Source organism: Eriocheir sinensis, chromosome 19 (genome assembly GCF_024679095.1).
Source record: "Eriocheir sinensis breed Jianghai 21 chromosome 19, ASM2467909v1, whole genome shotgun sequence".
NCBI lineage: Eukaryota > Metazoa > Arthropoda > Malacostraca > Decapoda > Varunidae > Eriocheir > Eriocheir sinensis.
In genome coordinates, this window is record NC_066527.1 from 15577817 (window position 1) to 15602510 (window position 24694).

At 39.8% G+C, this 24694-nt stretch overlaps 1 protein-coding gene across 3 annotated transcripts in view; it reads right to left on the reverse strand.

Moving 5' to 3' along the window:
- The window catches only part of LOC127000771 (RYamide receptor-like), a 152778-nt gene that overhangs the window by 90287 nt on the left and 37797 nt on the right, over nucleotides 1-24694 (reverse strand). For all 3 annotated transcript variants that reach the window (XM_050864809.1, XM_050864807.1, XM_050864806.1), the window contains exon 3: nucleotides 109-632. In XM_050864809.1, the coding sequence (XP_050720766.1) occupies nucleotides 109-632 (524 nt within the window). The remainder of the gene's footprint in view (nucleotides 1-108; nucleotides 633-24694) is intronic.

Here is a 24694-nt window from a genome sequence, read left to right on the forward strand (position 1 = left end):
GGCAGGCAGGCAGGCTAGCAGGTTACGGCCGTGTCAGTGCATTCATATAGGCCGTGAGAGAGAGAGAGAGAGAGAGAGAGAGAGAGAGGAGGAAAACCATCTACATACAGGGAGACTGCGAGGGAGGGGGGCTTCTGGAGGTGGTGGTGGTGTGTGGTGGTGGTGGTAGTGGTGGTGGTGGTCGCATCTCGGGTATAGGGCAGGTGGAGGTAGCGAGCCCGCCTGCCGTCCTCCCCAGCCAGGATTTGCAGGTTAATCGCAGGGGTGTCGTAGTAGGATGAGGCGGGCAGGTCACACCCGTCCAGAACAACCTGCCCGTCACCCATCTTAGACGTTCCGAGCCGGGACGTGGACAGGCCCTCCGAGGTGCCCATGCGTGAGTGCAGGCCGCGCAGGCAGGGCAGGGCGCGGCAGTAGGCGGCGCGGAACTGTCCATTCATCCAAAAGTAGATGATCGGGTTGTAGCAGGTGTGGGACATGGCCAGGCAGTGAACCGTGAAGAAGAGCAGGACGTGTGTGGTGTCCGGGAGCAGGTCGAGCAGGCCCGGCACGTCCGCGAGCACGATGTACAGGTTGAGCGGCAGCCAGGCCAGCGTGTAGGCCACCACGCAGGCCGCCATCATTTTGACCGTCTGCAATTGACACCAAGCAGGTCTCGGTTAGCCTGCCTACCTGCCTGCCTGCCTACTTATATACCTACCTGCCTACCGACCTGTGTACCAACTTTCCTACCTACTTACCCACCTATCTGCCTGCCTGCCTACCTCTATACTTTTTTTTCACATCAAAGGACGCGGCTCAAGGGCAACAAAAACAGTACCCACCAAAAAATGCCCGCACCCTGCCCCCTCCCCCCCTTACCTGCTCACCTGCCTCCTTAATTGGCTACCTGTATGAACTAATTTATACCTGTTTATGCAGTTTATTTTATACCTTTAGATACCTCCTCCTCTTCTCCTCCTCTTCTTCTTCTTCGAGTTCTTCCCTTCTTCCTCCTCTTCTTCTTCCTCCTCCTCCTCCTCCTCCTCCTCCTCCTCCTCCTCCTCCTCCTCCTCCTCTTTAATGCCGCCTCCTTCTAATCAATTCTACACCCCGCGAGGTGGTTGAAAGGCGAAAGATTATGTTACTCTCCTCCTCCTCCTTGTCCTCCTCCTCGTCCTTTTCCTCCACTTATCATCACGGTCATCATACCTCATATCCTTTTGCATCCTTTCGCCTTACCTCCTCCACCACACAGCAAATTGTATATATATTATCTTGTTATCTTGTCTTATTTCATTTAGCTGTCCTTCGCTGCCTCGTTTTCCTCCTCCTCATCCTCCTCTTCCTCCTCCTCCTCCTCCTCCTCCTCTTCCTTCTCCTCTTCCTCCTCCTCCTCCTCTTCACGGTAGATGAATGTGTGAATGATGATAATAAAAATAAAAACAACAACAAAATAAGCAAAACCTACAAAAAATCAATTAAATACGGCCTAATAGCCCAGTCAGGGATGATAGCCAAAATAATAATAATAATAATAATAATAATAATAATAATAATAATAATAATAATAATAATAATAATAATAATAATATCTTCACGGTCATCAGCATCGGGAAAGAGAAAAAGCTTTTATCTCCTATCGACAATCTCTCTCTCTCTCTCTCTCTCTCTCTCTCTCTCTCTCTCTCTCTCTCTCTCTCTCTCTCTCTCTCTCTCTCTCTCTCTCTCTCTCTCTCTCTCTCTCTCTCTCTCTCTCTCTCTCTCTCTCTCTCTCCACCCTCATCATATTACATTATATCCTTTTAATATGAAGGTAATGGACAAAACCCTTTCCCTCCCTCCCTCCCTCCTTCCCTCCTTCCTTCCTCCCCTCCCTCCTCCCCTCCTTCCCTCCTTTCCTCCCTCCCTCCCTCCATCTTTGTCTCACTTGTCCACTATTGCAGGTAATAGGTTAATGGAGATGGAGGTGAAAGAAGAAGAGGAGGAGGAGGAGGAGGAGGAGGAGGTTGTAGTGTTAGGAGATGAAAGATAAATATTGTTGGACTTTGGTCAAGTGGAAAGCGGGATGAAACAGGAAGAGGAGGAGGAGGAGAAGAAGGAGGAGGAGGAGGAGGAGGAGGAGGAGGAGGAGGAGGAGGAGGAGGAGGTAGTTCAAGTAGAAGAAGAATGCTATTGGTGAGCATGTCCGTCTATCTACCCATCTATCTTTATCAATCAATCTATCTACCTACTGCCTATATGCCTATCCATCCTTTTTTTTTTTTTTTCTGCCTATGGAGTCGGTAGGCTATCATATTAGGCTTGATTATTGGCCCCAGTCCGCTATGGCGAAGGCAAGTGTTGATCGTGGCGCCATCTTCCTATAGTTATGTTACCAGGTATTGTCTCTCTCTCCCTCGTGTGCAGTGAGGAGCAAGAGGCTGATAAAAGTGGCCATAAGAGGGCCGAGCTGCCACGCCCTCCTTGTCAACCACTAACAGGCTAGCTACCCCTGGCCCGCCCACCTCATGTTAATCCAGAATAATCGCCTCTTTTTCACCTTTTCCAGTAGCTTATTGACCTTTTTGGAGCACTAATTAACTCTGAAAAGGTGTTATAGGTGTGTCGGTACTGTCTGAGGTGTCTAAGGCGCCGGGGAAGGTCAGGAAAATGATTTATACCTTATGACCTTAACTAACATTCCTATATCGATCTATCTACATTTCTTCTCTGTGTATGTATCTATATCTATCAATCTATACCTATCTATCGCTCCATTTATCGTTCTATCTATCTATCTGCAATTGGAAGTGGAAGCTGTTAGTGTTTGTAAATGGAATGGGAATAGGAGTGTGGAGAGAGAGAGAGAGAGAGAGAGAGAGAGAGAGAGAGAGAGAGAGAGAGAGAGAGATGCAGGAAGACATGTGTGAAATTTGTAATGGTTCCACTTTGGGAGGAGGAGGAGGAGGAGGAGGAGGAGGAGGAGGGGGTGGTGGAAGTCATGCCATTTAATTTCAACAAACAACCGTGACTCGTCTAAATAAAACCTTTGAATTCCTCACTCACACATTCGTTCCTTCACTCATTTAGTTATTCATTTGTAATTTACCAGTGTTTTTTTTTTAGGGGGGAGGGGGGGAAGGGGGTCATTGAAAAAATTGATTCCTCTAATTTTTTTCTTTTTTATTTTCCATTTTTTTTTCATCGTTTAACTTGACATCGTAGTTATCATTCATTCATTGTTCGTTCATTTACATTTTTTTATCTGCAATATTTTTTTTTGGTCAATGAAACAAATTAATTCTTCTTTTTTTTCGTTTTTTTCCCATTTTTTTCATCGTTTTACTTGACATCGTTTTTATCATTCATTCATTGTTCATTCATTTACTTTTTTCCCCTGCTTTTTTTATATTTTTTTTGGTCATTGCAACAAAATATTCCTCCATTTTTTCGTTTTTGCACATACTTTTCCATCAGTTTGCCTAACATCGCATTTATCTTTCTCATTCGCTGTCCATTCATTTAGTCATTCTGTCTTTCCTCTATTTTCTCATTAGTATTTTCATCTCCCTTTTTTATTTGTATGTTATGTTGAGTAGTTTTCCCTTTTATTTGTTTTCTTTTTTCATCTCATTCGCATCCTAAATATTCCAATACATATATATTTTTCTAAGCAATATTTTTTTTTATCCTTTATTATTTTTCTAGTTTCTATATCTTTTTTTTTTATCATTCACTCATTCATTTTCGTCAACTTTGTATACTCTGTTATTCCGTCTATACATCTCAATCTTTTTTTTTTTACTATTTCATTTCCACTATTTCATTTTTTTTTTCGTAATTTCCACTGTCATTCATTAATTCACTTTTTTTTTTTTAAGTCGGTCACTCATTCGCTGTCAAAATCATTCACTCCCGTCACCTTTTCATGCTCCCATTAACACCACTTCGCCAGTCAACAAATAATTCATCAATGCGATATTTTTTTTTCTTTGAGCGCAAGTGTTTCATGGCTACCCAGATTATTATGGTTTATGTCCTGTGAATTGTGTCCTAAATTTAGTCCAGTCAATAATGTCCTCAATTTTGTGCTGTGAATTGGGTCAAGTGCATTGTCATGTGAATTCTGTCCCGTGATCATTAATGTGTTTGCCTGTCGAAAAAGTCACTCTTCGGTCGTGTTATTCTCTTCATCCTACCAGCGTTGTGTAAGAGGGCGATACATACATACATACATACATACATAAATACATACATACATACATACGTGCATAAATACATACATCTATACATACGTAAGGACATACATCTCTACATGCTTAAGCACCTCTACACATTTATACATGCATTCAAACATTCGTACATTCCTACCTACATACATACATGTATACATACATACATATATATCACTACGCCCAGAAATTTCAGACCCACAAGCCTTCCTCCTTTCATTTCATTGTTGTTTGTGTGGTTCAAGATGTTTCCTTTGATATGTAAATTTTGAGCCTGACTGAAACCTTAGAGAATTGTATTTACCGTTTCTTATTATTATTACTATTATTATTGTTATTATTATTATTATTATTATTATTATTATTATTATTATTATTATTATTATTATTATTATTATTATTATTATTATTATTATTGTTGTTTTTGTTGTTGTTTTTGTTATTGTTGTTATTACACACACACACACACACACACACACACACACACGCACACACATATATATATACACACACGCACAGGGTAGGCGGTGGCCGAACTGGTAGCATACTGGACCCACATTCGCCGCGTGATGGACGACGCGGGTTCGAATCCTCACGCTACCACTCGGATTTTTCAGTCACCGCCGAGTGGCTTAAAACTACCCACATGCTGTCCTGAAGACCACCCATCAACCCGGACTCTAGAGGAAGCCGTCCAAGCGAATCAAGAACGAGTTCCGGGGGGCAGCATGAGCCAATGCAAGATGGCGCCACTATAAACACTCGCCTGCGCCAGAACGGGCTGGGCCGACCATCAGGCCCCACCTGGAAGAAGCCTTGGGCCGACCATCAGGCCCCACCGGGAAGATGCCTACCGGCGCAATAGGCAACAACGTAACACACACACACACACACACACACACACACACACACGTATCATGCGTCATGAACTAAACCGAATTATTTTTTTTGTTTTTGTTTTTTTGTGAATTATGAAGCTTTGTAATTAAAAAGAAGTACAAAGCTTAAATCACAACGGGAAGCGAAAAAAACTTTAATAACAGTGAATATGCAGAGAGAGAGAGAGAGATGTAATACCCGGACATTCGTTTTACACGAAAGGTTATGCAACAATCTCTCTCTCTCTCTCTCTCTCTCTCTCTCTCTGCCCCCTCCCCCTCCCTTAAAAAGACAGAGAACGGACACTAGTTTAGGCATGCAATCAGTTATTCATATTAAAACTCACGTCTTCTCCCCTCTCTCTCCCCTTCTCCCTCTCCTTCTTCTCCCCTTCCTCCTTTTTCACTTCCTCTCTTCTCCCCTTTCTCCTCCTCTCCCCTCCCCTTCTACGTCTCTCCTTCTTTCCCTCTCTCTCCCCTTCTTCTCCCCATCCTCCCCCTCGTTCACTTCCTCTCTTCTCCCCTTCCTCCTCCTCTCCCCTCCACTCTCCTCCCCTTCTACGTCTCTCTCTTTCTTTCTCTCTCTCTCCCCTTCTTCTCCCCTTTTCAATTCGTCTCTCCTCCCCCACTTCCCTTCCTTCCTCCTCCTCCCAGCCCCCTTCCCCCTTACCTGGCTCACCTGGTGGTATATACAATGAAATGACTCGCTTTCATTTCCACCTGACGCGACACTCATATACTTGACCTGCTTTCCCGGAGAGGTAAATTACGTATGTACGACAGTTATATTTACATAACACAGGCGATACATAAGCTGGTGGTGATGATGGAGAGAGTTAGAGAGAGAGAGAGAGAGAGAGAGAGAGAGAGAGAGAGAGAGAGAGAGAGAGAGAGAGAGAGAGAGCGCAATACCTAAAAAAAACAAAAATCAATCGGATCACAAACAATAAAGAACCTAACGAACCACACAAGAGAATGAACCAATACGCCTAAGTGGACAATGAAAAAAAAGCAAAACAAAACAAAAAAAGTCAGTCCGGGGAACTGTGTGTGTGTGTGTGTGTGTTGTGGGAGCGTTGATGGTTTGTACACGTGGCCCAAAAAGTCATGTCACAGTCTTGTCGTGTGGGAACTATTGCGTACTGCCCTTCATTAACCCTGATATGTCTCGCTAATTAATGGTAACAGGTGTGGAGAGAGAGAGAGAGAGAGAGAGAGAGAGAGAGAATATATAGCTCCATCACACGGCGGATTACCATTTGAAAGCGAATGCATGAGTGAGTGAGTGAGTGAGTGAGTGAGCGAGCGAGCGAGTGAGCGAGTAGGTGAGCGTGTCAAAGTACGAATTCTCTCCAAATAATTGTTCCATTTTCTGCTTTAGTGGTGGTGGTGGTAGTAGTAGTAGTAGTAGTAGTAGTAGTATGATGATGATGATGACGGTAATAGTAGTGGTGATAAAGTAAGTGATATTAATGATGGTATTGATGACGATGATAATAAAAAAATGATAAAAATGATGATGATGAGGATTAATGTTGTTACTGATAGTGGTGGTGGTGATGATGGTGGTGGTTATGGTGGTGGTGGTGTTATGGGCTGTTTGTGTGATCCCATGAATAGTAACTAGAGAGAGAGAGAGAGAGACTTAACACTTATTTCTCATATCTTTTCCAATATTTTCTTACCATAACCTCATTATTTCTCCCTTCCCTTTCCTTTTCCTTCCCTTCCTCATTTCTTTTTCTTTTACTCTCTCTCTCTCTCTCTCTCTCTCTCTCTCTCTCTCTCTCTCTCTCTCTCTCTCTCTCTCTCTCTCTCTCTCTCTCTCTCTCTCTCTCTCTCAGCAGCTAATTGAATAGTTAGATAAACACAATGATTAGGAAGAGAGAGAGAGAGAGAGAAATTTGCCTACGTATATATAAATGTTTACCCTCAAACCGGAAAGTAATTAATAAAGTGGAATATAAACATTACAAATATAACAAAATTCTGATGAAAGTAAAACAAATTGTGGTGCGCTCTCTCTCTCTCTCTCTCTCTCTCTCTCTCTCTCTCTCTCTCTCTCTCTCTCTCTCTCTCTCTCTCTCTCTGTCTCGCGTCTTTATTATTCCTCTCTTTTTTCTCTTCTCTTGTTTCCTTATTCGTCTCTTCTTCCTCTTTCTTTGTTCCTTTTATTCTCTCTTTCTCCCTTCCTTCGTTGTCTTTTTTTTTTATCACAATTTTTCTTCCTCTAATTATGTTCCTTTTTTTTTCTCTCCTTTTTCTTGTTGGTTCTCGTTTATCTCCCTTTGTCTTTTTTTTATCATTATCTTCTTATTCTTGTTTATTCTTTTTTATTCTTTATTCTAATCTCCATATTTCTTCTCCTATTTCACTTTCTCTCGCTTGTTTTCTCTCTATTTCTTGTTGATTTTCGTTTTCCTTTCGTCTCCTCTTTATCATATCTTTTCCTTATTCCTGTTTATTCACACTATCATTGGTTACTTATTTGTCGATTATGTTATAGTCTGTTTGTGTTTTCCCCTTCCCTTCCCTTCCCTTCCTTTCCCTTCCCTTTCTTTTTCATCCCTTCCCTTCCTTTCCCTTCCCTTCCCTTCCTTTCCCTTCCCTTCCTTTCCCTTCCCTTGGCTTCCCTTCCCTTCCCTTCCCTTCCCTTCCCTTCTCTTCCCTTCCCTTCCCTTCCCTCTTATCTCTTCATCTCCTTTCATCTCCATCTTCATCACCCTTTCTCTTGTTTGCCCTTGTTCGCTTTCCTCTCCTTTACGATTTCTCTCTGTCCCTCCTTCTTCTTATTCCCTTTCTTCTGGTTCTCTCTTCCTCCTCTTTCTCCTCCTCTTCCTCCTCTTCGTCGTCATCTTTCTCCTCTTATTCCTCTTCGTCGTCCTCCTCCACGTCCTCTTTCTCCTCCTCCTTCTCTTCCTCCTCTTCCTCTTCCTTTCTATTCCTTCATTTCTTCTTTATCGTTTTTTTTTTTTTGCTTTCGGTTTTTTATTCTGTTTTTCCTTTCACTCTTTTTCCTGACTTCTCTCCTTCATCTCCTTCATCTCCTTCCTCTCCTTCCTCTCCTTCCTCTCCTTCCTCACCATTTCTATTTAATCTTCTTTTTTTCCTTTCATCGCCTTCTTTTTTCTTCTTCCATCACCTTTCTTTCTTCCTTCCTTTGTCTTCCTTCGCTCCTTCACATTCTTCCCTCCTCCATCTTCTTTCTGCCTTCTCCTTCAGCTCCTTCCTTCCTTCCCTCATCTCCTTCCTTTCCTTTTTTCACCATTCTTTTTACTCTTCTCTCTTCCTTTCATCACCTTTTTCTTTCTTCCCTCCTACACTTTTCCTCCTTTCTTCCTTCTCTCCTTCATATTCTTCCCTCCTTCATTTTCTTTCTTCCTTCTTTCACCTCCTTTCTTTCTTCCCTCATCTCCTACATTCTATCTCTCACTGGCTTACCTTTCTTCCTTCCTTTTCCTTCCTTTCTTTATCTTCCTTCTTTCCTTCACATTCTTCCCTCCTTCATTTCCTTTTTTTTCCTTCTTTCACCTCCTTTCTTCCTTCTTTTCCTTCCTTCTATCTCTCACTCGTTAACTCAGTACGTCAATGACTTTTTCTGTGCCAATAAACCCTCTATAAAATGCCTTCCAATGCTCTTCCTCCTCATTACTAATTTTTACGGTGTCCCAATACGTTCTATATATGGTCCATTTAGCATCAAACACTTTTATTTTACTTTGCTACATGATTTCCCAACCGTTCCCTTCCCTTCCCTTCCCTTTCTTTCTCATCCCTTCCATTCTCTTCCTTTTCCTTTCCCTTCCTTTCCCTTCCTCTTCCCTTCGCTCCCCTTCCCTTCCCTTCCCTTCCTTTTCCTTCCCTTCCGTTCCCTTCCTTTCCCTTCCCTTCCCTTCCCTTCCCTTTTTTTCTCATCCCTTCCCTTCCTTTTCCTTTCTCTTCCCGCCCCTTCCCTTCTCTTCCCTTCCCTTTCTTTCTCATCCCTTCCCTTCCCTTTCTTTTCCTTTCCCTTTTTTTTTCTTCGCCCTCCTTTTCCTTCCCCTTCCCTCCCCTTCCCTTCCCTTCCCTCTCTTTCTCATCCCTTCCCTTTCCTTCCTTTTCCTTTCCCTTCCTTTTTCCCTTCCTTTCCCTTCCCTTTCCCTTCCCTTCCCTTCCCTTCCCTTCCCTTCCCTCTCTTTCTCATTCCTGTCCTTCCTTTTCCTTTCCCTTCCTTTCCCTTCTCTTCCTTTCCTTTCCCCTTCCTTCCCTTCCTTTTCCTTCCTTTCCCCTCCTTTCCCCTCCCCCTTCGCTATCGTTCTCCTTGCCTTTCTCCCTCCCCTTCTACATCGTCTACATTCCCCCTTTTTCTTTCCCCTTTTCATCATTCTCTCCTTTCTTCTCCTTTTCAAAATCCGCTGTCTGTCTCTTTCTCCCTTTAATGTCATTCTCAGTCGCTCCCTCCCTCATCCTCTCTCTCTTCCTAATCCTTCCCCCTTCCTCTCCCTCTCCCTTCTTACTTTCCCTTATCATCTTCTCCCTCCGCCCTGTTCTTCTCCCACCCTCTACGCTATCTATCTATCTATCTATCTATCGTTCCCATCCAATCATGTTCCCACGGAGACATTTTACTGGTCATTGGTTTCGCTGTCGAGGCATGCAACGAAACTGTCCCTGATTTATATGGAAAGTAGCGAGTAAGTGGATTTGTGAGTCAGTCATGAGTCAGTGAGTGGATGAGTCAGTAAGAGGATGAGTCGGGGTCGATGAGTTACTAAGTGGATGAATGTGAAGGTGGTTGACTGAATGGATGTTTTGAGTTAGTAGATGGGTGAGTCAATGATGAGTGAGTGAGAGGGCGAGTTAGTTAGATGAGTTACCAAGGGAATGGATGTGTGAGAGAGAGCCGGGGATTGAATGAGTTAGTGTGTGAGTCAGTGGATGAATAAATGAGTGGATGGATGAAAAGTGTGTGTGTGTGTGTGTGTGTGTGTGTGTGTGTGTGTGTGTGTGTGTGTGTAAAAATTTGTCGGTCTTAATCCTCACTTAATTTTTCAGAGCTTTGTCACGTATGAGAAAGTGATATTGTATTATTGGTCTTAATCTTCTCTCTCTGGTGTTTATTTTATATTTTATTTCTCTTTATCTATCTTTATCTATCTATCTATCTATCTATATCTATCTATCCATCTATCTCTTAATCTTCGTCCTTGAATAGAGATTGCAGGCTTCACCGCAAAGAAAATATCATCCTCGTTATTCTCGATCTTGTTTTTTTAATGGTTCGTCCTTGTTTTTCTTTCGTTTTTCTTTCCCGTAGTCTTCTCTCTCTCTCTCTCTCTCTCTCTCTCTCTCTCTCTCTCTCTCTCTCTCTCTCTCTCTCTCTCTCTCTCTCTCTCTCTCTCTCTCTCTCTCTCTCTCTCTCTCTCTCTCTCTCTCTCTCTCTCTCTCTCTCTCTCTCTCTCTCTCTCTCTCTCTCCCTTTTGCGCCGTTTGCTCTTTTTTTTTCTTGATAGATTTGTTTTGTTGTCTTTGTCATATGTCCGGGTTTGGTATTGTCTCGTTTTCCTTTTTTCCGAGTCATTATTGTTGTTTTATGTATTCTGTTTTTAAGATTTCTTGTAACTCATTTTCTATTTTTACCTCTCCCTCTCTATCTACCACAGTTTTCCTCCTCCTTCATTAACCTCTCACTCCTCTCTCTTTCTTTCCCTCTTTATTTATCACAGTTTCTTTCCCATCTATCTATTCTCTCTCTCTCTCTTTGTCTATCTCACTTTTCTTTCCTATTTTCAACCTCTCACTGGTCCACGATTAAAATATTTCACATTATTAAAATATGTCGGCTTAATCCTCCATTTCGCAGCGTTTTTCTTATATGTGTTTCCAGGAGGAGAATGCCCAAGGTTTTCTGTTTAAATGTGTTGTTTATTTCCCATTTTTTAATATGTTTTTTAATTTTTTTTTGCAACATTTTATATTTTTTCCTTCAGCTTAATCCTCCATCCCGCAGCGGTTTTTCTCTTTTAATGTTTCCAGGAATATAATGCCTAAGGTTTCTCTCATTCTATTTCTGAGTTTCATTTCTAGTGCATCCTTGTCTTTGTCCTAATTCTACTTTATTTGTAACACCTATTTATTTATTTATTCCATTTCGCAGCGGCTATTTTTTTTTTATGTGTTTCCAGGAATAGGATGTTTCCGGGAATATAATGTCCGAGTTTTCTCTCTCAGTCTGTTTATATGACAGGTAAATAAGGTGATAATGACGTTTAATTAAGAGCTTCAGGTAGTTTTTTCTGAGCAAAGTGATTTTGTTTTTTGTATTTTTTGTCATTATTTTTGTTGTTCTGTTGTTATTTAAGGTATTTTGGGTTTGTTTATCATTTATTCTTACTTATAGATTTCTTTTTCTGTTTATCTTTGTCCTTCCCTTTATTTTTTTGTAACATTTTTTTCCTTCGGCTTAATCCTCCATTTTGCAGCGGTTATTATTTTTTTTTTTGTGTGTCCGGGAATAGAATGTCCAAGTTTTCTCTCTAATTCAATTTATTGATCTCCTTTTCAGTGTATCCTTGTTTTTTCCTTTATTTTATTGTAACATTTTCTATTTTTATCTTCTGCTTAATCTTCCATTTCGCAGTGGTTATTTTTTTTAATGTGTCCAGGAACAGAATGTCCAAAGTTTTCTCTCTAATTCTGTTTATAGATTTCCTTTTTAGTGTATCCTTATCTTTTGCCCTATTATTTTTTGTAACTTTCCCTTTTTACCTTTTGTTTAATCTTCAATCTTCCATATCGCAGCGCTTTCTTTTAATGTTTTTTCCAGGAAGAGAATGTCCAATGTTTCTCATTTTAGTCTGTTTCTGATGTTTCTGTCTAATATTTTCCTGGCTTTTCCCTGTTTTCATTTTAACTCATTTTCTATTTTTTACGTTCGGCTTAATCTTCCATTTCGCTGAGGCTATTTTTTTTTTTACAGAAAGGAGACAGCTCAAGGGCATAAAAAAAAGAAAATAATAATGAAAAAAAGCCTGCTACTTACTGCTCCTATGTTTTTTATGTGTCTCCAGGAATAGGATGTCCAAAGTTTTCTCTTCATTTCTGTTAATATATTTCCTTTTCAGTGTATCCTTGCCTTTTCCTTTATTTTCTTTGCAAGATTTTACTTTTTTTTTACGTTCGGCTTAATCATCCGTTTCACAGCGTTGTTTTAGTGTGTGTCCAGGAATAGAATGTCTGAAGTTTTTTTTCTCTAATTTTGTTTATAGATTTCCTTTTCAGTGTATCTTTGTCTTTTCCTTTATTTTCTTTGTAACATTATATATATTTTTTTACCTTCGGCTATATCCTCCGTTTCGCAGCGTTTTTTTTTAATGTTTCCAGGAACAGGAACTTGGCTTCTAAATGATGGCCTGTGTCTTTTGCTTGCGTCATATTGTTCTTCCCTACGCATAATTTTCACCTTTTCCCTTAAAATAAAACATCGTCACTCTTCTGTATCTTAATCTATGTTTCTCTTTTTTTTTTAATATAGTTTTATCTGCTTGTAAATTTTTCTCTCACATCTTCGATTCACGGATAGGACTTATATTCTCTACTTACGTGAAAACTCATTATTATTTTGTAGTTTCACGTTTTCCTTCATTGTATCTCTCTGTATTTTATCTGTTTTTGTGATATCTTTTTATCGTGGAACAGTGAGAGGTTGATAATAGAAAAGAGTAGTGAGATAGACAGAGAAGGAGAATAGATAGAAGGGAAAGAAATTGTGATAGATAAAGAGGGAAAGAAAGAGATAGGCGTGAGAGGTTAATGAAGGAGGAGGAAAACTGTGGTAGATAGAGAGGGAGAGGAGAAAGAGGAGGAGAGTGAGAGGTTGATAAAAGGGAAGAAAAATACAATGGAGGAAATGAATAAAAAAAATCAAGAAAAATATGAATAAGTAAAGAGGAATGAAAAAAATGATGAAAAAAACTAACAAGAGGAAATGCAAAAAAAAAAAAAAGAGAAAAGAAAAAAATAGTAAAATATAGATAAAAATTGATGGATAGGATTTTAACTCGCTCCCTAAGTGAAAACTCATTATTCTTTTGTATTTTATGTTCGGGTTCTTTTGTTCCTTTTTTTCTATTATTTTATCTCTTGTTGTCCTTTGCTCTTAGTCTTCATCCTTTTTTCCAACTTTCCATTCTTCCTTACTTTTTCTTTCCCTTTCCACCATTTTCCATTTTTTTCTACTTTTCCGTCATTTTTCCTACTTTCCCTTTATTATTTCCTACTTTTCCTTAATTTTTTCCTATTTTCCTTTCATTTTTTCCTTCTTTCCCCTTCATTTTTTTCTACTTCATATTTTCCTACTTTTCCTTCATTTTTTCCTACTTTCCCGTCATTTTTTCCTACTTTCCTATCATTTTCCTACTTCCCCTCATTTTTTCCTAATTTCTCTTCATTTTTTCCTAGTCTCCCTTCATTTTTTCCTACTTTCCTACTGCCCTTTATTTTTACTATTTTTTTCCCTCCATTTCCCTTATTTTTTCCTCGTTCTGTAAAAGCCGTTCTCGTTTTTTAATATTAATAATTGCTACTGGGTTTCAGAATTCTAGCATTTTTAGGGGGGCTCCTTATCTTCTCTTTTATTTATTTTCTTTATTTTATGGCTTTTCATCAGCTTATTTATTTATTTATTCATTCGTTTTTTCGGCTCATTCTTTATTTCCTTTTTTTTTCTTCCCTTTTACGTGTGTGTCTGTGAGTGTGTGTGTGTGTGTGTGTGTGTGTGTGTGTGTGTGTGTGTGTGTGTGTGTGTGTGTGTGTGTGTGCGTGCGTATCCTCTTTCTCCTCGTACAATATTTTCCCTTGTTTATTGCTTCTATCTTCTTCTTCTTCTTCTTCTTCTTCTTCTTCTTCTTCTTCTTCGTTTCTATGCAAATGACTTTCTTTTATCGCATCCCTTCTTCTTCCACTCTTTATTACCTTCTTACTCCTCTTCCCCTTCGTTTTCTTCTCTTCCCTTGTTTCTTCATGTATTTCACTGTCCACCGAGTTCTCCTTTTTCTTCCCTTCCCTTCTCTTCAGTGTCTCCCATCTTCCACTCTTTATTACCTTCTAACTCTCTTCCCCTTCGTTTTCTTTTCTTCCTCTGTCTCTTTATGTATTTCACTGTCCACCGAGTTCTCCTTTTTCATCCCTTCCCTTCATTCTTTATTAGCTTGTTTGTTTATTCTTCTCTTTCGTGTCCTCCTCCTCTTCCCCTCATCATCGCGTCTTTCCTCTTTCCCCCTTTTCGTGTGTGACAAAAGAAGTATAAAAATAAGTGGATAAATAAAGGAAATGGGGTAATATCGACATCATTTTAGACGCTCTCAAGATTATATTAGTGGTTTTTTTCCTCTCCTTTCTTTCCATTTTCCTTTTTTTTCTTTCATTATTTTCTATTTTCTCCATATTGATTCTTCTTTATATTCTATTTTTCCTCTTTTCCTACATTCCTTCCTCTTTTTCTTATTTTTCCTTTTTTCCTTTCCTTTTCCTCCATTTTCCTTTTCTTCAATTTTTTCAATATATCTTCTTTTTTATTGTATTTCCCTTTTTTCTTTCATTCTTTCCTTTTTTCCTTATTTTTCCCTTATTTTTTCTCTCCTTTTCCTCCATTTTCCTTTTTTTTCCTTCCTTTTTTTCATTTTTTTTCCATATTTCTTTTTTTTATTGTTTTTCCTTTTTTCCTACATTCTTTTCCTTATTTTTGCCTCTCCTTTTCCTCCATTTTCCGTTTTTCTTTCCTTTATCTATTTTTTCCATTTATTCATTTTACTATTTTTCCCTATTTTCCTTCATTCCTTCCTTTTTTTCCTTATTTTTCCAGATTTTTTCCTACTTTCCCTGCATGTTTTCCTTTTTTCCAACCTTTCCTTCCATTTGCCCTGATTTTTTCTTTCCTTTTCCACCGTTTTTCATTTTCCCACTTTCCTTCCTTTTTTCCTACTTTTCCTTATTTTTTCCTGCTTTCCCTTTATTTTCTCCTACTTCATTTTTTCCTACTTTTCCTTCATTTTTTCCTACTTTTCCTTCATTTTTTCTTAATTTCCTTTCATTTTTTCTTTTCCCTTCCTTTTCCTTAATTTTTCTTTCCATTCCCTCCATTTCTCTTATATTTTCCTACTTTCTCTTCATTTTCCTTATTATTTCCTACTTTCCCTTCATTTTCCTTATCTTTTCCTACTTTTCCTCCATTCTTCCTTTCCTTCCCTTCTTTTTTTCCCCCTTTCCTTCCCAGGCGCATAATCATCGTAAAGGATTGTTCTCTCTCTCTCTCTCTCTCTCTCTCTCTCTCTCTCTCTCTCTCTCTCTCTCTCTCTCTCTCTCTCTCTCTCTCTCTCTCTCTCTCTCTCTCTCTCTCTCTCTCTCTCTCTCTCTCTCTCTCTCTCTCTCTCTCTCTCTCTCTCTCTCTCTCTCTCTCTCTCTCTCCATTTTCTTTTGTTCTGACTATGTTTTTATTTTTATTTCCACTATTCTTTTTCCTTTGTCTGTTTTTCATTTCTATACTCTATTCATTTTTTTATTTCGTTTTTCTTTCTTTTAATTTTCTCCATTCTTTTAGTTTGCTCTGTATTTTTCACTTCTGTGTATATTTCCCTGGAGATTTTTTTTTCTTTTCTTTTTCATTTTCTCCTTTTTCTCTTTCCATTATTTTGTATTTTTCCTTTATCTATTTTTTCCACATTTATTCATCTTTTTATTCTATTTTCCCTTTTTTTCTACAATCCTTCCTTTTTCCCTTGATTTTCCTTATTTTTTCCTACTTTCCCTGCATGTTTTCCTTTTTTCCAACTTTTCCTTCCATTTGTCCTGATTTTTTCTTTCCTTTTAATTTCCTCTATTCTTTTAGTTTTTGTGTATTTTTCACTTCTTTTTATATTTCCCTGGATATTTTATTTTTTTCTTCGTTTTTTTCATTCTCTTCTTTTTCTCTTTTTTTCCCATTATTTTGTATTTTTCAGACCATAATATTATTTCTTTAACTTTATTCTTCATTTATTTTTCTTCCTCCATATCTCTGAACTTCTTTTTCTTCCATTTCCTCTATTCCTATATTATTTCTTTATCCTTTTCATCTCTCTCATCCTCTCCCTCTGCCCGTCTTTCCTCTCCTCCCTTCCCTCTTCCTCTCTCCTCTTCCTCCCACTTCTCCTTCCCCTTTAACCACTCCTTCATCCCCTACCTCTCCTTCACCCACTCTCCCTCCCACTCACTCTCACTCTCCACATCTTCGTTCAGGTGTAACATTAAGCCAAAGGTAAGTCAACCGGACAGGACAGGACAGGAAGGTACAGCCCTGTTTCCTACTCTCAAAATCTGCCGGCTACTCATGCAAGTCCATCTGTATTCCTAGTCTTTGAACTCTCAACATGAACGTGAAGCCAGCGGAACACACGGCCGCTAGATACATGCATGCTGGGGGCTTCGTCGTGGATTTGATCCGAGCGCCCGTGCTGGCTTTTAATCCCTCTGTTCCTTGCTTGTGTGTGTGGAGTGAAGCGATGGCGGGGGAGATAGATGGAGGGAGAGAGTGGATGAAAGAGAAGAATCCGTGATAGAGATGGAAAGAAGAAGGATAGATAGAGAGGGACGGGAGGAGGGTGAGGGAGAGGTTGATAAAAGGAGAGAAAAATGTGGTAGATAAAGAAAGAGAATAGATAGAAAGGAAAGAAACTGTGATAGATAGAGATGGAGAGAGAGGAGGAGGAAGAGTGAGAGGTTGATAACCGTAAAGAAGAATGATAGATAGAGAGGAAGAATAGATAGAGAGAGAGAGAGAGAGAGAGAGAGAGAGAGAGAGAGGTTGACGAAGGAAGAGGAAAACTGTGGTAGATAGAGAGGGAGAGGACAAAGAGAAGTGAAAGGTTGACAAAGGGAAGAAAAACTATGACAAAGAGAGATAGATGGAGGGATTAATAGACAGAGTAACAAATAGAACATAGAAAATGGGACAGAAAATTGAGATAGGTAGAAATTGAGAGGAATAGAGAGAGAGGAACACGTAAATAAAGAGGCATAGAACAGATAGATAGATAGAAACTGAGAATGATAGATAGAATAACATATAGATGGAGTGAAGAAAGGAAGAAAGGGAATTTAATTTCGAAAGATAAAAACTGAGATTGAAAGATAAAGAAGAAGAACAAGGAGATAGATAGAAACACAGTAAAAGATGGAATAACAGATAGATAAAAGTATAGAGAACCAAGATAGATAAAGAGGAAGATTAGAGAAAGAGGGGAAAGCATTTACTGAAGACAGAAGAGAGAGAAGAGGAAAAGAGAAAAAGAAAAAAAGATTGAAGGATGGAAAAACACACAGATGGAAAGGATAGATACCATGTTAAAGGGAGAGAGAAAAAAGAGAGGGAGGGAGAGAGAGGACTGAGGGTGAACGGATGGTTGAAGGGAGAGGATTAAAAAAGTGAGGAAGGGAGATGAACGTTTCCGGGAGGGAGATTAACGTTTGCTTTGTCATAAAACGTTTCAACAAGTGTGAGGGAAGGTGAGAGCTGTTAATAATGCACGGGTGAGAGAGAGAGAGAGAGAGAGAGAGAGAGAGAGAGAGAGAATTTCATGCATTTTTAATCTCTCCCTTGTACGTACATATATATATAATTTTTCCTTAAATGTTCTGGACTATATTTTCACTTCCTCTTCGCCATAGTTTTCTTTATCTATTTTCCAGCTGTGATTTTTATTTCTCATTCATTTTTCATATCTAACCTTATTTCTCTGTAGGCCTATTAACACCTGCCGGCCTTTTTTCTCTATCAATTTATATCTATCTGCCTATTGTCATATTACTTTTACTATTACTATTTATTTACTATATACTATTTACTATTTTGCATTCATTTTTCATATCTAACTTTATTTCTCTGTAAGGCCTATTCACCCCTGCCTGCCTTTTTTCTCTATCCATTTATGTGTATCTGCCTAGTGTCATATTACTTTTTAACTCTCAAGGCTGTTTTTTTTTACATCAGAGGACACGGCAAAAAAAAAGCCCGCTACACGCCGCTCCTATGACTCCTATTAACTCCTTCCACTTAATGTTATACCCTATTTATCTAACTATCTGTCTGTCTATCTGTCTTTCCACCTATCTATCTAGCTACTCTTTCCACTCCATTTAGCATCCGGTCAGAGGTCAGCCAACCCGTCTCTCCCTACACCTTTTGCTCCCCTCACACAAGTTCCCATAATTCTCCTTCCTCCTCCTTTTAACACCAAGCCAGCTGGAAATATATTTATACCGTTTTTCTTTTGCGGTTTTTCATTCCACTCCATCAACCTAATACCCAACCAAACAGTATACACACACACACACACACACACACACACACACACACACACACACACACACACACACACACGCACACGCACACACAACCTCCTCCTCCTCCTCCCACCCGCACTCACACCAAGCTATGTATATTTACCTGCATTTGCACACACACACACACACACACACACACACACACACACACACACACACACACACATTCAAACACTCCAGCTAATGTTTTCCGGCACACACACACACACACACACACACACACACACACACACACACACACACACACACACACACACGCAAGCCCTCACTCCTATGTATGTTAAAATGTTTCCCAGCACGTTTTATCCTCGCCAGCAGCCAGCCAGCGAGCCGTGAACTAAGGCTGCACTGGACGCCAATTCTGTCAAACTTTTTATTTTAACTTTTTTTTTTTCGACCCTCTTCTCCATCACGCTATTCTGCCTCTCAGGAGTTCAGTAAGTGTCCTCCCTTCCCCCCCTTCTCCCTTCATATTATCTTCCTCTTCCTCTTTCTCCTTCTCTTCATCCATTCCTTACTGCGAAACGAAATCTGATTCATATATATTTTTTCTTTACCTTTTTTTGTATATATATATATTTTTTTATCTCTTACTCCCCAAGTTTATCAGGATTTAGCCTGCGAATGAAACCTTCCTCTTCCTCCTCCTCCTCCTTCTCCTCCTCCTCCTCCTCCTCCTCCTCCTCCTCCTCCTCCTCCTCCCCCCTTTTCTCTCTCTATTCCTCCCCTATTGCAAAACGTATTCTAAAGTATACATATTTTTTTCCTTTTCCCCCCTACCTAGTCATGATTTTGCCAGCATATAACTCCTCCTCCTCCTCCTCCTCCTCCTCCCCCCTTTTCTCTCTCTATTCCTCTCCTATTGCAAAACGTATTCTAAAGTTTCTATTTATTTTTTCCTTTTTCCCCCTACCTAGTCATGATTTTGCCAGGGTATAACCCCTCCTCCTCCTCCTCCTCCTCATCTGAAACGTATCCAAGTTTGTCTATTTAAGTCTCCCCGTTCCATCTTCTGTCACGGGCGAGGCGGAAGCCGTTTTCTGCATGTCAACGGAGCAGACATTTGTACATCATTTGGGATTAGTTCGAGGAAAGTCTCTCTCTTTCTCTCTCTCTCTTTCTCTCTCTCTCTGAAAAGCGTCTCGGCGGTGAGTGCAGGCTCTGAAAACGTTTGAATAGGTTTGGATCTCATTATTTGTTGATGTGACGTAATATGATATGTGCTGTCATTTTTTTGTGTTTTTTATCTAGTTTCTTTTTTTGTGTCGAAGTAATGGTGGTGGTAGTGGTAGTAGTAGTCGTAGTAGTAGTAGTAGTAGAAGTAGTAGTAGGGGTAGTAGTAATAGTAGTAGTAGCAGAAGTAATAACAACAGTGGTATCATTAGTTGTCATGTGTGTGTGTGTGTGTGTGTGTGTGTGTGTGTGGCCTCTACTCCGCCTCAGTATATAGCTCTACGTGTATTGAACGCGTCGCGGTTATAAAAATATAAAAAAATAATAAAACTTGTCATGGAATCTGGAATTTGTGTGTTGGGAAAAGGTTCGAGTGTGCATTTATTTTTTCATCATATATTATTGAAACCTGATATAAATGTTTGTGTCGTTTGAGGAAGTTATTAGGGAATCGTATTAGTTTTTTTTTTTATGTTTTCTTATGCATCATTTTCGTTGTTGTTTTTCCGTCTTTTTATTCTTTCGTCTTTCCTCCTCCTACTCCTTTTCCTCATCATCTCCATCCTTCTTGATTATAAGTCCCCTCCTCCTCCTCCTCCTCCTTATCATTATAATTTTCCTCCTCCTCGTTCTTCTTCTCTTCTTTCTTCTCCTAATCCTTCACTTCCTTCGTATCATTTTCCTCCTTCTTCTTGTTCATGTTCTTTATTCTCGTTCTTCTTTTACTTATTTTTTCATCACCTCATTATTATTATTATTATTATTATTATTATTATTATTATTATTATTATTATTATTATTATTATTATTATTATTATTATTATTATTATTATTATTATTATTATTATTATTATTATTATTATTATTATTATTATTATTATTATTATTTTCATCCTTCGTTTTTCATTCATACGTGACAACCATCCGTGTAAGTGTGTGTGTGTGTGTGTGTGTGTGTGTGTGTGTGTGTGTGTGTGTGTGTGTGTGTGTGTGTGTGTGTGTGTGTGTGTGTGTGTGTGTGTGTGTTACTTGCTTGCGCGTTTATTGGTGGAATATTGAGAGGAACGGACAAGTGGGTCATTGTGAGAGAGAGAGAGAGAGAGAGAGAGAGAGAGAGAGAGAGAGAGAGAGAGAGAGAGATTTTTTTCATATGCTATGCTTGGGACGTCGTTTTTCTTTTATTTTCTTCATTTTTTTCAGCAACGAGACAACTCAAAGGCGAAAGAAAACCAATATAAAAAGAAAAGAAAAGAAAAAAAGAAAATAAGTGAATGAGTGAAAAAAGAAACGCAATAACAGACAAGAGAAGTATAAAAAAAAAATTCCCATTTCTTTTTATGACCTCTAAAGAATTCTTCGTATCTATTTTCCTTCTCCTCATACTCTCCCTAATCCTCCTCCACCTCCTTTGCTCCAGTATCATCATCACGGTATTTTTTTTTTCGTCTAGAAAGCAAAAATATTACACACGAAGACTTCTTGCTCATTCTTTTTATGGCGTGTGTAACTACGTGTGTGTATGTGTGTGTGTGTGTGTGTGTGTGTGTGTGTGTGTGTGTGTGTGTGTGTGTGTGTGTGTGTGTTTTTCCTTTGTTCTTTTAGATGTTTTAGTTTTCTGACAATCTCTCTCTCTCTCTCTCTCTCTCTCTCTCTCTCTCTCTCTCTCTCTCTCTCTCTCTCTCTCGAGCGAAATACTCTCCTCCCTCACTACCGTATTCAATATGTCCTTGCGACAAGGCATCGTCCCTTCGGATTGGAAAAAGGCTAACGTGACACCGATTTTTAAGAAAGGAGACAAAAAAAAAACACCAGGTAATTACAGGCCCATTAGTCTAACTTCAGTTGTAGGTAAGCTACTCGAGAGCATAATTAGAGGCAAAATTGTGAGTTACCTTAAAGCCACTCATTAATTATAGATTTACTACATGGCTTCCGTGACAAAAGATCCTGTCTATCAAATCTATTGGCCTTTTATAAAGACCTCTTCTCAGTTTATGACGTAACCAAATCACTGGACGTAGTCTATCTTGATTTCCAGAAAGCGTTTGATAAAGTCCCACATCATAAGTTACTTTATAAATTATAGCAAATAGATATTGACGGTCAAGTAAACCAATGGATCGCGAATTGGTTGAGAAACAGGCAGCAAAGAGTGGTGATTGACGGATTTAACTCAGAGTGGGCGCCGGTCACTAGTGGCGTCCCTCAGGGCTCGGTTCTTGGCCCAGTGCTCTTCATTATTTACATCAACGATGTGGATGTTGGACTCAATAATCGCATTAGTAAATTTGCAGACGACACAAAGATTGGTAACTCGGTTCTCACTGACGAAGACAGGCAAAGCCTCCAAGAGGATTTGCACAAAATTTCAGCTTGGTCTGATAGATGGGAGATGCCCTTTAACGTACACAAGTGCCAGGTCCTTCAAGTTGGAACAAAAAATAAGAAGTTCGATTACGAAATGCGCGGCGTTAAACTCAAAAGCGTTCAATGCATTAAGGACTTGGGGGTCAAAATCGCGTCAAACCTCAAATTCTCACAGCAATGCATCGATACAGCAAATAAAGCGAACAGAATGTTGGGCTTCATTAAATGAAACTTTTTATTCAAGAATAAAGAAGTAATAGTTCCGCTCTTCAATAGTTTAGTCATACCCCACTTGGAATATGCGGTACAGTTTTGGTCTCCCCACCATGCAAAGGACATTGCTAAATTAGAAGGTGTTCAGCGTCGGGCAACAAAAATGATCCCTTCCTTGCGCAACAAATCCTACGAAGAAAGGCTTTCCACCCTTAACATGTTCTCTCTTCAGAAACGTCGCCTCCGAGGAAAACTGATCGAATGTTTTAAAATACTGAATGGTCTCACGATTGTGAACAAATCAAAATTGTTTATGATCGATGACAGTTTGCGAACGAGGAACAATGGCACAAAACTTAAATGTAGACAAGTAAATTCAGACCGCACTAAATTTTTCTTCACCAACGTTGTAGTGCCAGAATGGAATAAGCTCCCACCATCAGTGGTCCAGTGTAACACGATTGACTCCTTTAAAAACAATCTCAAAAGTCACTTCCTTCAACTTAATATCAATTAAAGTTGAAATGCAAAGTTTTGGAGCCATCTGATTAGTGTAGAATCCACCTAGTCTGGACCATGGGGTCTGTGTGGTCTGGTTTTCTATGTAAATCTCTCTCTCTCTCTCTCTCTCTCTCTCTCTCTCTCTCTCTCTCTCTCCTCCCTTTATTTTTATTTTTTTTATCAATAATAAAAAAAAAGTTCGTTTAAATCCTTTTTGTGTGATCCGATTCGGTGACTATATTTGTAAGTTGTTTTGAAGCGTGTAAAAAAGCGTTAATGAGATTGTTTTAATGACGTCTGTAATAATTATGGAGTGTGTGTGTGTGTGTGTGTGTGTGTGTGTGTGTGTGTGTGTGTGTGTGTGTAGTGATGAGCAAGGACGAATTTCTGTGCGAGTGAGTACGTTGTGTGTGTGTGTGTGTGTGTGTGTGTGTGTGTGTGTGTGTGTGTGTGTGTGTGTGTGTGTGTGTGAGCGCGCGCGCGTGTGTTTGCGTGTGTGCGTTGTTCAACTTTATTACAAGCCGTTGCAAAATGAGGTATTGCCAGTGCGTCACACACACACACACACACACACACACACACACAGACACACACACACGAACACACACATACACACGATAACAAGGGCCCTTCAAAGATAGCGTATCAATCTCTCTCTCTCTCTTCTCTCCCTCCTTTCCTCCTTTTATCTCTCCCTCTCCTCTCTTTCGTCCCTCACATCTTCCTCTCTCTCCTTCTCTCCATCTATCTATCTCTATTTTTCTATCTATCTTTCTTCCCTTTCACCGCATACGTTTATAACAATGGCTGAAGGAGAGAGGGAGGAAGGGAGAGAGAGAGGGGGGGAGGGAGGGAGGGAAGGAAGAGAAAGGGAGAGAGAAAGAAGGAAGGTTAGATCTTAAGACTATAAAGGAATGGAAGGCAACTGAGAGGAGGAGGAGGAGGAGGAGGAGGAGGAAGGATGATGAAGAGGAGGAGAAGGAGAAGGAGGCAGAGAGAGAGAGAGAGAGAGAGAGAGAGAGAGAGAGAGAGAGAGAGAGAGAGAGAGAGAGAGAGAGAGAGACAAGTTACATGGGAGGCTGCAGAAAGCGAACAAAAGAGGGAGGAAGAAAGGCGATAAAGGAGAGGAAGGGAAGGAGGAGGAGGAAGAGGTAAATAGAAGAGGAAAGGAAGAAGAAAGGAGAGAAGAAAGATGGGAGGAAGAGATAAGAGAGAGGAAAGAATGGAGAATAGAGAGAAGAATAAAGATAGGAAGAGGACGATAGATGAAGCGAAAAAGAGAAGAACAGAAGAAAGGAAGGGAAGAGGGAAGGAAAGGAAGGAAAGAGAAGGAAATGAAAGAAAAGGAAGAGAATGAAGAATAAAACAAAATGAAGGAAAAAAAGAGGAGAGAAGATTGACAGAGAAAATGGAGGAAGGAATTTGGAGGAGGAGGAAGAGAAGGAGGAAGGAAGGAAATTAGGAAGATAAAACATAAATATATACATGGAAAAGAGATCCTTGAAATATTACCATCAATAACTGAGAGGAGGAGGAGGAGGAGGAGGAGGAGGAGGAGGCGAATAAAAAAAAATAGCAAAGGGAGGATAGGGTGTAAAAAGTGAGAGAGGGAGGAAGGAAGGAAGGAAAGAAAGAAAGAAAGAAAGAAAAAGAGACAGACAGAGACATGCATACATACATACAGACAGACAGACAGAGGAAAGAATTTGGAAGAAAGACAATGAGAGAAAGAATGGAATAAAAAAGTTTAGTAAGGAGACCAGAACTTCAGCGAGTAATGGAGATGGAGTCTGACTTATGGGCTTCAGCTCCACGCGGCGAGGCCAATACCCTGTTGGTGAGACCCTTATAGTCTGCATGCGTCGGTCCAAACACAAGACGATGAGTAGGAGGGAGATGAAAGGGAGGAGGAAATTGGAGTTGAGGGAGAAAGAGAGAGGAAAGAGGAAGGGAGATAGGAAGGAAGGACAGAGAGAGGGGGGCAGGAATGAAGGAGATGGAGAGGGAGCGAGAG